The 13,168-nt window shown below is 44.2% G+C and overlaps 1 protein-coding gene across 1 annotated transcript in view; it reads right to left on the bottom strand.

The window, feature by feature from the left end:
- LOC310781757 (tenascin-like) overlaps window positions 1-12,212 on the bottom strand; it is a gene marked incomplete at its 5' end in the record, with an annotated part of 30,388 nt that extends 18,176 nt beyond the window's left edge. Inside the window, 10 exons of the mRNA XM_083642377.1 lie at window positions 858-1,256; window positions 1,616-1,879; window positions 3,677-3,766; window positions 3,873-4,058; window positions 4,510-4,779; window positions 6,338-6,491; window positions 7,824-7,939; window positions 8,674-8,937; window positions 9,060-10,373; window positions 11,729-12,212. Of these exons, the coding sequence (XP_083498503.1) occupies window positions 858-1,256; window positions 1,616-1,879; window positions 3,677-3,766; window positions 3,873-4,058; window positions 4,510-4,779; window positions 6,338-6,491; window positions 7,824-7,939; window positions 8,674-8,937; window positions 9,060-10,373; window positions 11,729-12,212 (3,541 nt within the window). The remainder of the gene's footprint in view (window positions 1-857; window positions 1,257-1,615; window positions 1,880-3,676; window positions 3,767-3,872; window positions 4,059-4,509; window positions 4,780-6,337; window positions 6,492-7,823; window positions 7,940-8,673; window positions 8,938-9,059; window positions 10,374-11,728) is intronic.
- Window positions 12,213-13,168: the final 956 nt, after the last annotated feature.

Below are 13,168 nucleotides of genomic sequence, written 5' to 3'. Positions count from 1 at the left end.
TTCTCAAAAGTGTGTTTTTTAAATCATCCCATGGTTCTCCAGGACCATGTGTGATGTCGTCATGCACCAGGGATTTACTGACCATTTACTGACCATGTGTGATGTCGTCATGCACCAGGGGGATTTACTGACCATTTATGCGGAGCAGCTAATGCGTTAATGGCACTGGAGTCAGTGTCATTAACCTTTGAAGGTTCTGAGTAGTCCACCAGAGTGGAAGTACACAGTCGTCTTCAAATGGACGGTGAAGCCATGCACAGCCATTTTATTCCTGTCGTCCTGAAGAGAGACCGTTTGAGTTTTGTGTTGTATGCACACATCTCCATCTCCATCGTCATGACTGAGGCATTGGTTCAACATGCAAAAATGACTTGACGTCGTAATCTTCTTGCAAGCAATGAGTGAAGTGGATGGAGACATTCACAGAGCAAAATAGTTGCATTTTAAAGCTCAAATGCAGGAAGAAATCAGGATAGCCAATGTTCATTGATCATCTGATGGTAATCAATGCCACAGGGGATCGACATTACTACTTGGAAAAAACGGTTGATTTCTCCTTGTATTGGAAAGCAACATTGTGCCATAGTGATGAGGCCAGGTGGTATGAGGCCAAAATGGCCTGTTTGTGAAAACACAATCATCTCTGTTGCATCCTCATCATGCCATGCCAAACGATCTGCAAATGATGATTGTCATCAAAATGATTCTTTGTGTATCTCAATGATTCAAATATGGGCATGCAGATCGTATAGCTAGCTGCATTGACCTAATAATAAGACCCATGGAGGGGAAAGCTGTCAACACCAGGACATGATGGTGTCTGGAATCAACATTCAGTCCAAAAAAGAAGCTTATACCTGTGACTGCAACAGCTTCAAGTAGCGCGGATCTCTGGCTATCGGTTATCCCGTAAAGCTTTATTTGATATTCTGTAGATGCCTTCAGGCCTTGGACTCGAGTGCCAGTGGCATCTCCACGAAGTTGGACATCTTTCATTTTCCATAACCGCTGAGTGTCTCTATATTCTACTGTGAAATTATCATAGACGCCGCGGGCCTTTAGGTCCCATGAGAGGTCAAATCCATCGGACGCTAGGCCCGAGATAGTCAGGGCTCCAAGCTCGTCTTCGGGCCCCGTCCCAGAAAACTGGGAGTCAGAAGAGTCTAAATACACAAAGCTAATGACATTGTCCTCCGAGCCTGTGGGAGTGGTTAGCTCAGGGACGTCAGAGTCAGCTAAGTAAAATGTGAAAGAGGCTACAAGAAAAACACAAAGGCACAGATCAAGATAATCATTTTCAGTGCATGTGCATCTCATTGCTCTGTTATTTTGGCTGCAAATTTATTTCCAAAATCATCAAATCCCTGGAGGAGCAATTCCAAATCCGAAGATTGAAAGTTGGAATCCACTGCCCTGAGAGTGGGTCTGGTAAAATGCAGAAACTTTTGGAACCCTAAACTTAACAAAATGGAAAAGCTAGCTCTCCTGTCTGTTTTGAAGACTGTGAAAGCCCTGTGAAAAAATCTGAGCGACTTCTGTTTTGATCTTGCTTTGAAAGCATGCATATCATTTACTCTAAGATCAAATCTTGGCAACGTTGGAATGGCCCACCCACCTGTGGATGCAGACAAAGTGGCGGGTTCGCTCTGCCTCTGGCCCCTCCCTGAGGTCAAGGTGATGGTGTAGACCATGCCAGGGGTCAGGTTGGGTAGGACATAGGACGTGGCTGTCGCTGGGACGTCCACCTCCTCTACTTGACCGTCCCGGGAGACGTACACCAGCTTGTATCCCGTGATCTTGGCCCGGGGCTTTTCCCATGCCAAGGTGATGGTGGTCTCTGTTGACTCGCTTTTATCCAGGTCTCTGGGGGGATCCAGGTCTAGGGGCGTTACAGGAAAAGTCATCATCAGGTAAATCAAGCAGTGTTGGGCAAGTTACTCATGAAGTGAATGTTTCTTACTCATTTAAAAAGTAATACAATTACTTTACTTATTGTATCAAAAGTAATTAGTTACATTACTCGTTATATTACTACTGTATATTACTTTCGCTATATACCCCCTCTTTTCGAAAAAGTGACGTACAACCTGTTTAGCCAGCTTGCGTTCTGGCAACGCAGTCTTGCATAGCCAGACCTACAGTATCTCTACACTTTGTTTTAGTGCTGTGCCAGCCCTGGCGAAAGTAATGCAGTAACTTTAAGTTACTTGGATTAGTAACTGTAATATAATGTAATTACTGTTTTGGAAATTGTAATCCCTTAGAAGGATGGAAAGTACCGTAATACAATTACAGTTATGTTTTAACTGCCCAACACTGAAATCAAGTGATGCTGTTGCAAGCAAGGAAAAATGCTTCATGGTACATTTTTACTAATTTTTTAAACTTTACATCTGTCTGCACCTCTGGCACATTGTTGACACAAAATCCTGCATGTTTTTTGGCCATTAGCTTCATGTTAACACCCAATTCATATGAACAGCCATAGACTGGTCATATGTGTATTTATATGAACAGCCATAGACTGGTCATCTGTGTATTTATATGAGCAGCCATAGACTGGTCATATGTGTATTTATATGAACAGCCATAGACTGGTCATCTGTGTATTTATATGAGCAGCCATAGACTGGTCATCTGTGTATTTACATGAACAGCCATAGACTGGTCATCTGTGTATTTATATGAACAGCCATAGACTGGTCATCTGTGTATTTATATGAACAGCCATAGACTGGTCATCTGTGTATTTATCTGAGCAGCCATAGACTGGTCATATGTGTATTTATATGAGCAGCCATAGACTGGTCATCTGTGTATTTATATGAGCAGCCATAGACTGGTCATCTGTGTATTTATATGAGCAGCCATATATTTGTCATATGTGTATTTATATGAGCAGCCATAGACTGGTCATCTGTGTATTTATATGAGCAGCCATAGACTGGTCATCTGTGTATTTATATGAGCAGCCATAGACTGGTCATCTGTGTATTTATATGAGCAGCCATAGACTGGTCATCTGTGTATTTATATGAACAGCCATAGACTGGTCATCTGTGTATTTATATGAGCAGCCATAGACTTGTCATCTGTGTATTTATATGAGCAGCCATAGACTGGTCATATGTGTATTTATATGAGCAGCCATAGACTGGTCATCTGTGTATTTATATGAGCAGCCATAGACTGGTCATCTGTGTATTTATATGAGCAGCCATAGACTTGTCATCTGTGTATTTATATGAGCAGCCATAGACTGGTCATCTGTGTATTTATATGAGCAGCCATAGACTGGTCATCTGTGTATTTATATGAGCAGCCATAGACTGGTCATCTGTGTATTTATATGAGCAGCCATAGACTTGTCATCTGTGTATTTATATGAGCAGCCATAGACTGGTCATCTGTGTATTTATATGAGCAGCCATAGACTGGTCATCTGTGTATTTATATGAGCAGCCATAGACTGGTCATCTGTGTATTTATATGAGCAGCCATAGACTGGTCATCTGTGTATTTATATGAGCAGCCATAGACTGGTCATCTGTGTATTTATATGAGCAGCCATAGACTTGTCATCTGTGTATTTATATGAGCAGCCATAGACTGGTCATCTGTGTATTTATGTATGAGTGTGAAGGATGGATGTTTGGACAGCTGAAGTGTCTCTCACCAGTTGCTGCATTCGTAGTAGAAGGGAGGCTCTCCCTCTCATTCTTCACAGCCGTCACTCCAATCCCATATTCTGTCCCTGGCTTTAGCCCTGCAATACAGAAGCATCAGGAGATGATAATAGTATGACCGATACAATGAAGTCTACAGTTTGTATATAGTTGGTATTTGTCCATGTTTGACTCGTTGATCCTCACCAGTGATAGTAGCCTGTGTGGTTCCTCCAGGGCCACGTGGGAACAGCTTCTCCCCGTGAGGGCCCCCAGAGATGGGGCTATACTTCACCCTGTAGCTGCCAACATCAGCTGCACTGTTACTCCAGTCCAGAGTGATGCTGTCGTCGGTCTGGGACACGGCCTGCAGGTCCCTGGGCGCATCCAGGTCTAGAGGAAAGCAAAATATAATCACATTTAGAGTGTTATGTGTTCCACAAAATGTTATTTTGGTTATTATTATGTAATTAACTTAGATTAGATTAGGTAGATTATGATCCCAATGGGCACATTGCAGCAGCAAAAGATATCATGCAGCAAATAAAAATATATGATAAAAAATTAATAGAGCAAAAAAATAAAAAATACACTAGAATATACAGAGTAAAAAATATGTATGGAGGGAAAAAACAGGAATTATCTACATTTATAGCATAGAGGCAGGGTTTGAAAAGAGAACTGAGTCGAGGAAAATTTATGTAAAATACATATAAAAAAAATATGGGAATTGATCAAGGAAGAAAATGAATAAAAAATAGATACAGGAATCATAAATGTTGTACAATACGAAGTGGTGATATTTTAGGGACTACTCTTATCAGGATGTGTTCTCAGTGCCTACCCGTGGTGAATGTTTTGGTGACGGGGTCGCTGGTGGCGTCTCCCCTCCTGGAGGTCAGGGAGATCTGGTACTCCGTGTCCGGGCTCAGACGGTCAATGCTGTGCTGCGTGTCCGTGGAGGGAAGCTCCACGCTGGTTCTCTCTGTCGGGTCGGAGCTGGGCCCGTACCACACGGTGACGCCGTCCACGCGGGCCACCGGCTGGGGCCAGGCCACCAGGGCAGACGAGTCGGTCACGTCCTTCACCTCCACCTGCCGAGGGCCATCGATCTCTGCACAGGAAACACGGACATCATCCTTCTTCCATTTCAAATGTTACAGTGACGCGCTTCCTATGGAGGCACACGGCACATTTCTCTTCATCCAGGGGTCTCATTTATCAAACTAGGATGAACTAGAAGAACGACTAACCTATCCAGTGACTGCGTGCACCGTCTGCACATCTGCATGCAATTTCCCTGTTCATTTGCAGGCTAATTTATAGGTGTCGTGTGGCAACGGGTGTTGACCATGGTTGGATTGAGACGGATGATCCATGTCCCAGTTGGACTGTGATTGTGGGTAATTGCCTGCAGCAGGTGTGGGTACTTGTCTCCCAAAATGTGCTTAAGCAAGGGACAGAATTGACTTAAATCATTGGTGCAAGTTGTCTTGTTAACTTTGACATACTTTTGTGTGGAATACCTTTGCAAGGCGACACTAGATTCACAGGCGGATCAAGTAGAGTCTACTTGATCCGCCTGTGAATCTAATTTGTAACCAGTGACTGTCTACTTAGTAGACAGTCACTGGTTACAAATTAGTCATAGTTCTAATAGGGATTCCAGGCACATATTGATAAATGAGGCCGCAGGTCCGTTAGTCAAGACCACCGTAGTTCTGGCAAAGATCAACTCTTAAGACAAATTCTTAAGTGACAAAACCCGCAAAGTTTGTTGACGTACGCCATCCATAAAACAGCCCTTCGAAAACTCGACTTGGCACTCGCATAAGACAAAGCTGGTTGGATCATACATAAGGAACTATTGTGAAATATGTGATTCCCTCTCACTCACTCGTTCACTCGTACTACCTGACAGAGTGCTCGTGTTTACTTGTACAGGAGAAATACTTCAGCTAGCTCTCACGGCACTGCTGAGAGGACCTCTGGGAACGAAAAGGGTACGAAAACGTTCATTGCACAGCCTCACTTCTATCAATCATTGCTGCACGCCGTGTTGAATTTCAGCCTATATAAATACATGACATCAGATACGGAATGGTAAGACACTCAGGAGTCCATCAACAAGGACTTGTAAACGGAATGGCTTTTCCATGCACAAAGAATGCTTAGCCTGGCATGCCACCATCTATTCCATAAACAACCCGGAGCATATATGACCACGTAATGTATGCGCTAACACGGCGCAACGACAGCTTCAACGAGGGTTAACGGCTAAGTCCAGTGGAAAAACAAACAAACTATTATACGTCATGGCTAGGCTGAGGTTCAGAATGATGTCTGCCTAAAATCTCTCAAATTGAACTGTTGGGGTAGTTGGGAAGTTGGGATTTCCTGGGATTTCCTGTTGTAACTCTTCTCTTCGTTATGGAATTTCATGGTGTGACTGCAGTTTTTTTGCTTGATCTGGTGATTTATGAGGTGTAGGGGGTTTCCTACCCTATAGGGTACGCTGCTGATAGTGGCCAGGTTGAGCAGCAAGGACAGGCAGACATGACATCATCGTCGTTATGAAGACGACACATCTCATGATACAATCTGAGGCATGGGGGTGGACTCTAAATGAGGTGTGTGCTAAATGTTTGGTTAGAAGACAGCTTGAAACTCACTGGTGGTGAACTTTTTGGATGTCTGGGGTCCTTTGGTGTTGTTCTTGACGATATTGATGGAGACTTCATACTCCTGCCCTGGTCCAAGGCCTGTCTGCTCGAATTGGTTTTGAGACGACGGGAGAGAATGCTCAATCTTTCCATTCTCTTCTTTCTGCATGGACACGTAAAACACAAAATAAAGAAAATAATCATACAATGTGTTGTTGTATGCAATAAATTGATCATGACAGTTACTGTAGCTGCATAGTGAATAGCAGAGGTGAAAAGTAATATTCTCAATCTTTTTTGGGGGGATTTGTAAAGTATTTTTATAATGCTATGTTTACTCTTACTTGAGTAATTTAAAGAATAGATATTCTACTCAAGTACTTTTAAATGTAGACTGAGTAAATTCAGGTTTTTGTTTTGCACACCACACTATGAAAACAGCACGGTAGCATTGGGACTGCTCAAAACAGGTCCAGAATCACTTCCGTATTTAGGGTGCCCAAACATGGTGGCTCCTTAGTGCAGTGGTCAATGAAATTAAATCGTGCTCTAGACTGGCCAATTGAATTAGACAGGTGTAGATGATCCACAAAATTATAATGATCACCAGCGTCACATTCGTTCCGGAATCTCAGTTTCATTTGACACTGCTGATAGCCATAGCAGAATGGATGTATCTGATTCGACTGTGACATTGCTGCTGCCAGCAGCTCTAGCTCGTCTGGCAAAGGAGAGAATCACCAACTGAGCATGCCTGGCTGCATCTCAACGAGCTGTTCAGCATGAAAGACAAGCCAGTACTTTTAAATAGTACTATAATACTTTTTACTCTTGCTTGAGTCATTTCATGGACTAGTAATGCTACTTGAGTTAATTTTCACTAAAGTAACAATACTTTAGTACTTGAGTAAGATTTGTCAGTCCTCTTTCCACATCTGGTGAATAGTTAACCAGTTAAATATTACAGGTTGAATACATAATACACAGTGAATGGGTGAAAGGACCACTAACAAAAAAACACAGTGAATGAACCTTGACAGACAGAACTCCTGTGTAGTCAAATACATGATGAAAATCACCACGGGAATAATGAATGATTGAATGTTACATTTGATAAAGGGTAGGGCCTCTGAAGCAGCTGCTATAGTATATTCAAAGCTATCTGGTCTCAGATGGGTCTGAGACAGTAGTTATTTATTTTCAAAATAAAAAAGCATTGGCTCAAATGATAAGCGATGGATTCGTTCTGATACTTTTGAAATCTAAACCTGCTCGTTCAGAAGATTTCCATATGACAAAGCAATCAGTAGTATTACCTCTGTGCAGACGATAAAACATTTTAGCCATCTAGTATTCCACAGTAAAGGTAAAGTAAATCCAGAATTCCAATAGGTTGGAATAGCTCATCTCCCCTCACTTCCCCCCTGTTGGTTAATAAAATCCTCCAAAAAAGACCTTCAAAAGAACTGTCTTGTGGAGAGATAGGCAGACTGACCGTGTTGCGGAAATAGATCTCCCAGCCATCAAAGGAAATGTCCAGCTGGTCCCACATCACTTCCACTGAGGTCTCCCTCACTGACTTGAACTTCAAACCCTCTGGCTGTGGGAGATCTTTAGGGATGAAAACAAAAGGTCTTCAAAGCCTGGTCAAGATAATACACTTGTATCACAATATAATACAATACAATACAATACAATACAATACAATACAATACAATACAATGCAATGCAATACAATACACTACAGCAATGGATAAATGCGGCATGTTATTAGCATATTGATTTATCCATTGAGGACTATGTTGCTCCATTAATGTGCACAAATGTTTGTTTTTGTTTTGGACTACAGTAGGGATGCACGATATTAGATTTTTTTGCTAATGTCCGATATGCCCATATTTTCCAACTCTTTTGGCCGATTGCCGATGGCGATACCAATGTACATGTACGCATACATTTCCCCTCCACCTCACTTCAGAGAACATGTCTCAGTCTCCTATAATGGAATTAACACATTATTATGTCTACTCTTATCGTGATGGCCCGCTGGCAGATTAAGACATTTAAATACAATGCTTTTCAAAATGTACACATTCACTGGGCAAAATAAGAAAACTACGTGTACTTGTGTAAAACATGCCATATATTCAAGCCTCGAGAATTTTGGCAGAATTAAAGAGTCATTCTATCGGCCTGTCATGTCAGCAGAAATGTTTGTTTTGGGCCGATACAGATGAACGTGCTGATATCATCATGCATCCCTGTTTTGGACGTCACTGCTGAAACTGTTTCTAAAGGTTTTCAGAGTAAAACAGCGTAGACTCAGAAGACGTGACGTGACGTACGTGTGGCGACCCTTGCACTGACGGGAACACTCCTCTTGTTGCTTAGGATGGCATAGACCTGGATCAGGTACTCGATGCCGGGTTCTAACTCTTTGAGAGTAGCAGCGGACTTGTCTCCTGGCACAGTGAACTCCTGGTAAAACCCGCCAGCACTGGTGGGCACGTAGGACACCAGATACTCTGTGACCAACATCTCATTGTTCCAGGACAGATCCACGGTCTCAGGGCTAACATCAAGGACAGTTAGGTCCTTAGGTGGAGACACTATGGAAAAGGACAAAAAATGACACTGGTTTTTCTATTGCACTAGACAGATGGAGAGTCTCAAAAACTTGAATCACAAACGTCTTTTTCATTTGTGCATTGGACTGAGTTGAGCCACTCACCTTCTGAGCAATCTTCTCCGATGTATCCCTCATCGCAGACACACTGGCCATTCACACAGCGGCCTTTGTCCTGGCAGTTGTTGAGACAGCTCAACTCCCCACAGTTGTCTCCCTCATATCCAGCCTCACACGCGCACCTGCCATTGACACAGCGCCCCCTATTGTTGCAGTTATCTGGACAGGTGAGCCCGGAACAGTCATCTCCCGAGTATCCCTCTTGACAGACGCACGTGCCGTCTAGGCAGTAGCCCCGGGACAGGCAGTCATTGGGACAGGCCTTCTGGCTGCAGTCTTCCCCGGTGAAGCCCTCGTCACACACACACTGCCCGTCGATGCATTGACCGCGGTTCAGGCAGTTGTTGGGGCAGCTCAGTTCAGAGCAGTCCTCACCCGCGAAACCAGCATAGCACGCGCAGCGGCCGTCCACGCACTCTCCACGGCCGTAGCAGTTTGAGGGGCAGGTCTTGATGCTGCAGTCCTCGCCAGCAAAGCCTTCCATGCACACACATTGGCCATTGAAACAGCGCCCCCTGTTGAAGCAGTTGTTGGGGCAGGACAGCTCAGAGCAGTCCTCTCCCTGGAAGCCCACACCGCAGGCGCACTGTCCGTTGATGCACTGCCCCCTGGTGTTACAGTTGTTCAGACAGGCCAGCTGGCTGCAGTCGTCGCCTTGGTAGCCGGCGTCGCAGATACACACGCCGTTGAAGCACGTGCCTCGGCCATTGCAGTCATTGAGGCAGGTGAGCGTGGAGCAGTCTTCTCCACCGTAGCCAGCGGTGCAAACGCACCGGCCGTCAACACAGAAACCATTCCCATGGCAGTTGTCGGGACAGGTGCGCACTCCGCAGTCCTCCCCGGCGTAGCCCTCGTCGCAGTAGCAGGTGCCGTTCACACAGCGCCCGCGGTCGTAACAGTCTTTGGGACAGATGAGTTCGGAGCAGTCGAAGCCGGTCCAGGGGGGGTCACACACGCAGTCTCCGTCCTCACAGCGGCCGCGGCCTAAGCAGTTGTTCAGGCAGCTGGTCTGAGAGCAGTCTGCGCCGAAGAAGCCGTCGGAGCAGACGCAGAAGCCGCCCACGCAGCGGCCGTTCTCTCCGCAGTCCACAGGGCAGACCTCCAGCGTGCAGTCTTCTCCGGCGAAGCCCTTGAAGCACTCACACTTTGCGTCCACGCAGCGCCCCCGGCCCTGGCAGTTGCCGGGACACTCGGACTCAGTGCAGTTGGGTCCCGTCCACCCAGGCTGGCATATGCAGCCGCAGCTCTCAGCACTGTAGTTTCCATGACCATTGCAGTAAGGCTTAGTACCCACTTCACCTAAGACAAACACAATGTGTAAGAAATGCCTTGAAATCACTTTGTTTCACTATTTTACTAGAGTAGTTCCATTACAATACTTTGTGTAAAAATAGCATTTCTATGGCATTGTATTAATGTATTTTGCAACACATGTTGTTAAAGGAACACTCTGCCCATTTTCAACCAGCTTTGTATCATTAGAACATCAGTAGTATATCAGAAAACTGTAAACGGTTTTGAAGTCTGTCATTTAATTTGACAGTTATTGAGTGTTAAAGTGTGGACCAGTGACATCACTGGTCCACACTAACTCAAATTAATAACTCATTAACTCAAATCAACTCTCAATAACTGTCAAACTATTCATCATTCATCTAGTTTGACAGTTATTGAGAGTTGATTTGAGTTAATGAGTTATTAATTTGAGTTAGTGTGGACCAGTGATGTCACTGGTCCACACTTTAACACTCAATAACTGTCAAATTAAATGACAGACTTCAAAACAGTTTACAGTTTTCTGATATACTACTGATGTTCTAATGATACAAAGCTGGTTGAAAATGGGCAGAGTGTTCCTTTAACACAGAATTATTTTATTATTTTATTCATTGATGGAAAATACTCATTACTTTCATGGGTATTGGAGCAACTACATGTCATGTGTGTCTGAGCTATTATAAAGCCCTATTCAATCGTGATTCGTAACTGATGAACTTTTGTCATCCTCTGTGTCAACAAAGAGGATCCACGTCCACATTGAGCTCCAGTGAGCATTTTAACAGATGAATTGAACACATGTGCCTTAAAAGTGAAAGAGAAACCATGGAGTTATGTATCATCCCATTAAGGCCCAGTCGCTGGCTGATCCTAGCCATCCCCTGTCCAAAGAGTTCAATTGCTTCTGCCTGGCTGATCCTAGCCATCCCCTGTCCAAAGAGTTCAATTGCTTCTGCCTGGCTGATCCTAGCCACCCCCTGTCCAAAGAGTTCAATTGCTTCTGTCTGGCTGATCCTAGCCACCCCTCCAAAGAGTTCAAGTTGCTTCTGTCTGGCCGCAGAAGGCACAGGTACAGTCTGCCAAGTTGCAGGACCAATAGACACAAGACCTCTTTTGTCCCTGCTGCCATTGGCCTTTTAAATAACTTACTGTGGTTTTTATTTCATAATTGTTGTCTGATGGTTGTGTTGTGACTGCTGGCTATCCAACAAATTGCCCCTCGGCGATAATAAACATAACCTTGATCCTTGAATGGCAGGAGTTCCAATACTCAACTCCTCAGAACAATGAGGGATGATTTTTGGTGTCTTGGCCAAACCCTACATACCCATGATGACACAGTGGTTGACATAACAAGAGAGCATTATACACAGTACCTGTGACCTGAGCAGTGCAGCAGACAGTCTCCCCGTGACACTGATCTCTCAGTGTGGAGACTTCTCCCTCCAGCATCTCCAGCCTGCTCAGGAGCTCCTTCAGGTCGGGCAGCCCGTCGGCGCAGTCGCAGGCCTGCCGGGGGATGTTGATGCGGTGGGTGAAGACAATCTGGTTGTCCTTGTCCACCGTGTGCTCTGTGGTGTGAAGGTCCGAGGAGGCGGTGCCCGCGTCTTTGGGGTCGAGCAGCGCGCTGTCGGCCGCGTCCAGGTTCACAGAGCACATGGCGCCGGCGGGGACGTTGATGTTATAGACGTGGCTGAAAACCACGGGCTGGTCCGCGCTGGCCAGGGTGTGGTTGTCTTCTCCAGAGGTGGCCAGGGTGTCTCGTCGATGCCGGAGGATTTTGGTCACCAGCCCGGCATCGGATAGGCCGAGCAAAGCGGTCGAGATGAGAAGGCAGCCTAAAAGGCCCTTTGTACCCATGCTAGATGTGGGATTTGGATTTGGTGAAATGAAAGTCAAGTTAAACCTTTTACTGAATGGCAATCCTGGTTTATGCTGAAGGTCCCTGAAAATAAACAAAAAGAACACCATAATGAATCACACAAAATGCAAAATGTTCAATATCCAATGCATTCAATACAGTAAGATAAATATATAATATATATTTAGCATGACTACAACAAAAATTCAAACAATAAAGAGCCGTAAAGCAACAACATAAGTGTCAACAATAGCAGTTAGGATCCATAAATTAACACATTCCTGGAAGGATAAAGAGAGTAGAAAAAAGATCCTGCAGTGTACGTCATCACCTAATTACCACCATCTCCTCAAAGGCACCCCTCAAAAATAAAACGTATCCCTCTCACCCATTTCCCTGAAATGGTAGGCTGTTAAACTGACCATAAAATTAATGAGCAGTTTATGTTTCACTCCTTCTTCACTCAAAAGCAGGGGACACTGTGGGATATGGAATATAAATATTGAATAGTTAACTAAATAAAATGTGCAAAGAGAATAACATTTCATTGCAGGTTTGACAAACTGTTTTGATAAAGCTGTGGTCTGGGGAACCTCAAATTATCTCAGCAGAAGGCAACAATGATTTGCAGATATCATTTTGTTCCTAAAAAAAACAATCTTGGCCAAATCTACTGGAAATATATTTTCTAAAGCTACCAAACATTATTGTTATGATCCTTTGTGTGAATAAAAACATTTCATTGTTGATTCTCACAGGAATTCGGAGTTGACAGTTTTGATAGATTCTCAGGCTCCCTCCTTAAATATATTCATATTTAAATGAGTATGACATCATCTGCCTTTTTAAGCAGCCAATCTACTTTCTTTGGAAGAGAGCTGGCAACACGTTGGTGCCAGTCATGTATGAGGTCATCATCACAGCATGGCAAAGGCAAGGCATGGAGATCTGGATG

The sequence above is a fragment of the Poromitra crassiceps genome (genome assembly GCF_964638095.1).
Source record: "Poromitra crassiceps genome assembly, chromosome: 8".
Lineage (NCBI taxonomy): Eukaryota > Metazoa > Chordata > Actinopteri > Beryciformes > Melamphaidae > Poromitra > Poromitra crassiceps.
The sequence above is the reverse complement of the archived record's forward strand: the minus strand, read 5'-3'. Positions and strand labels throughout refer to the sequence as shown.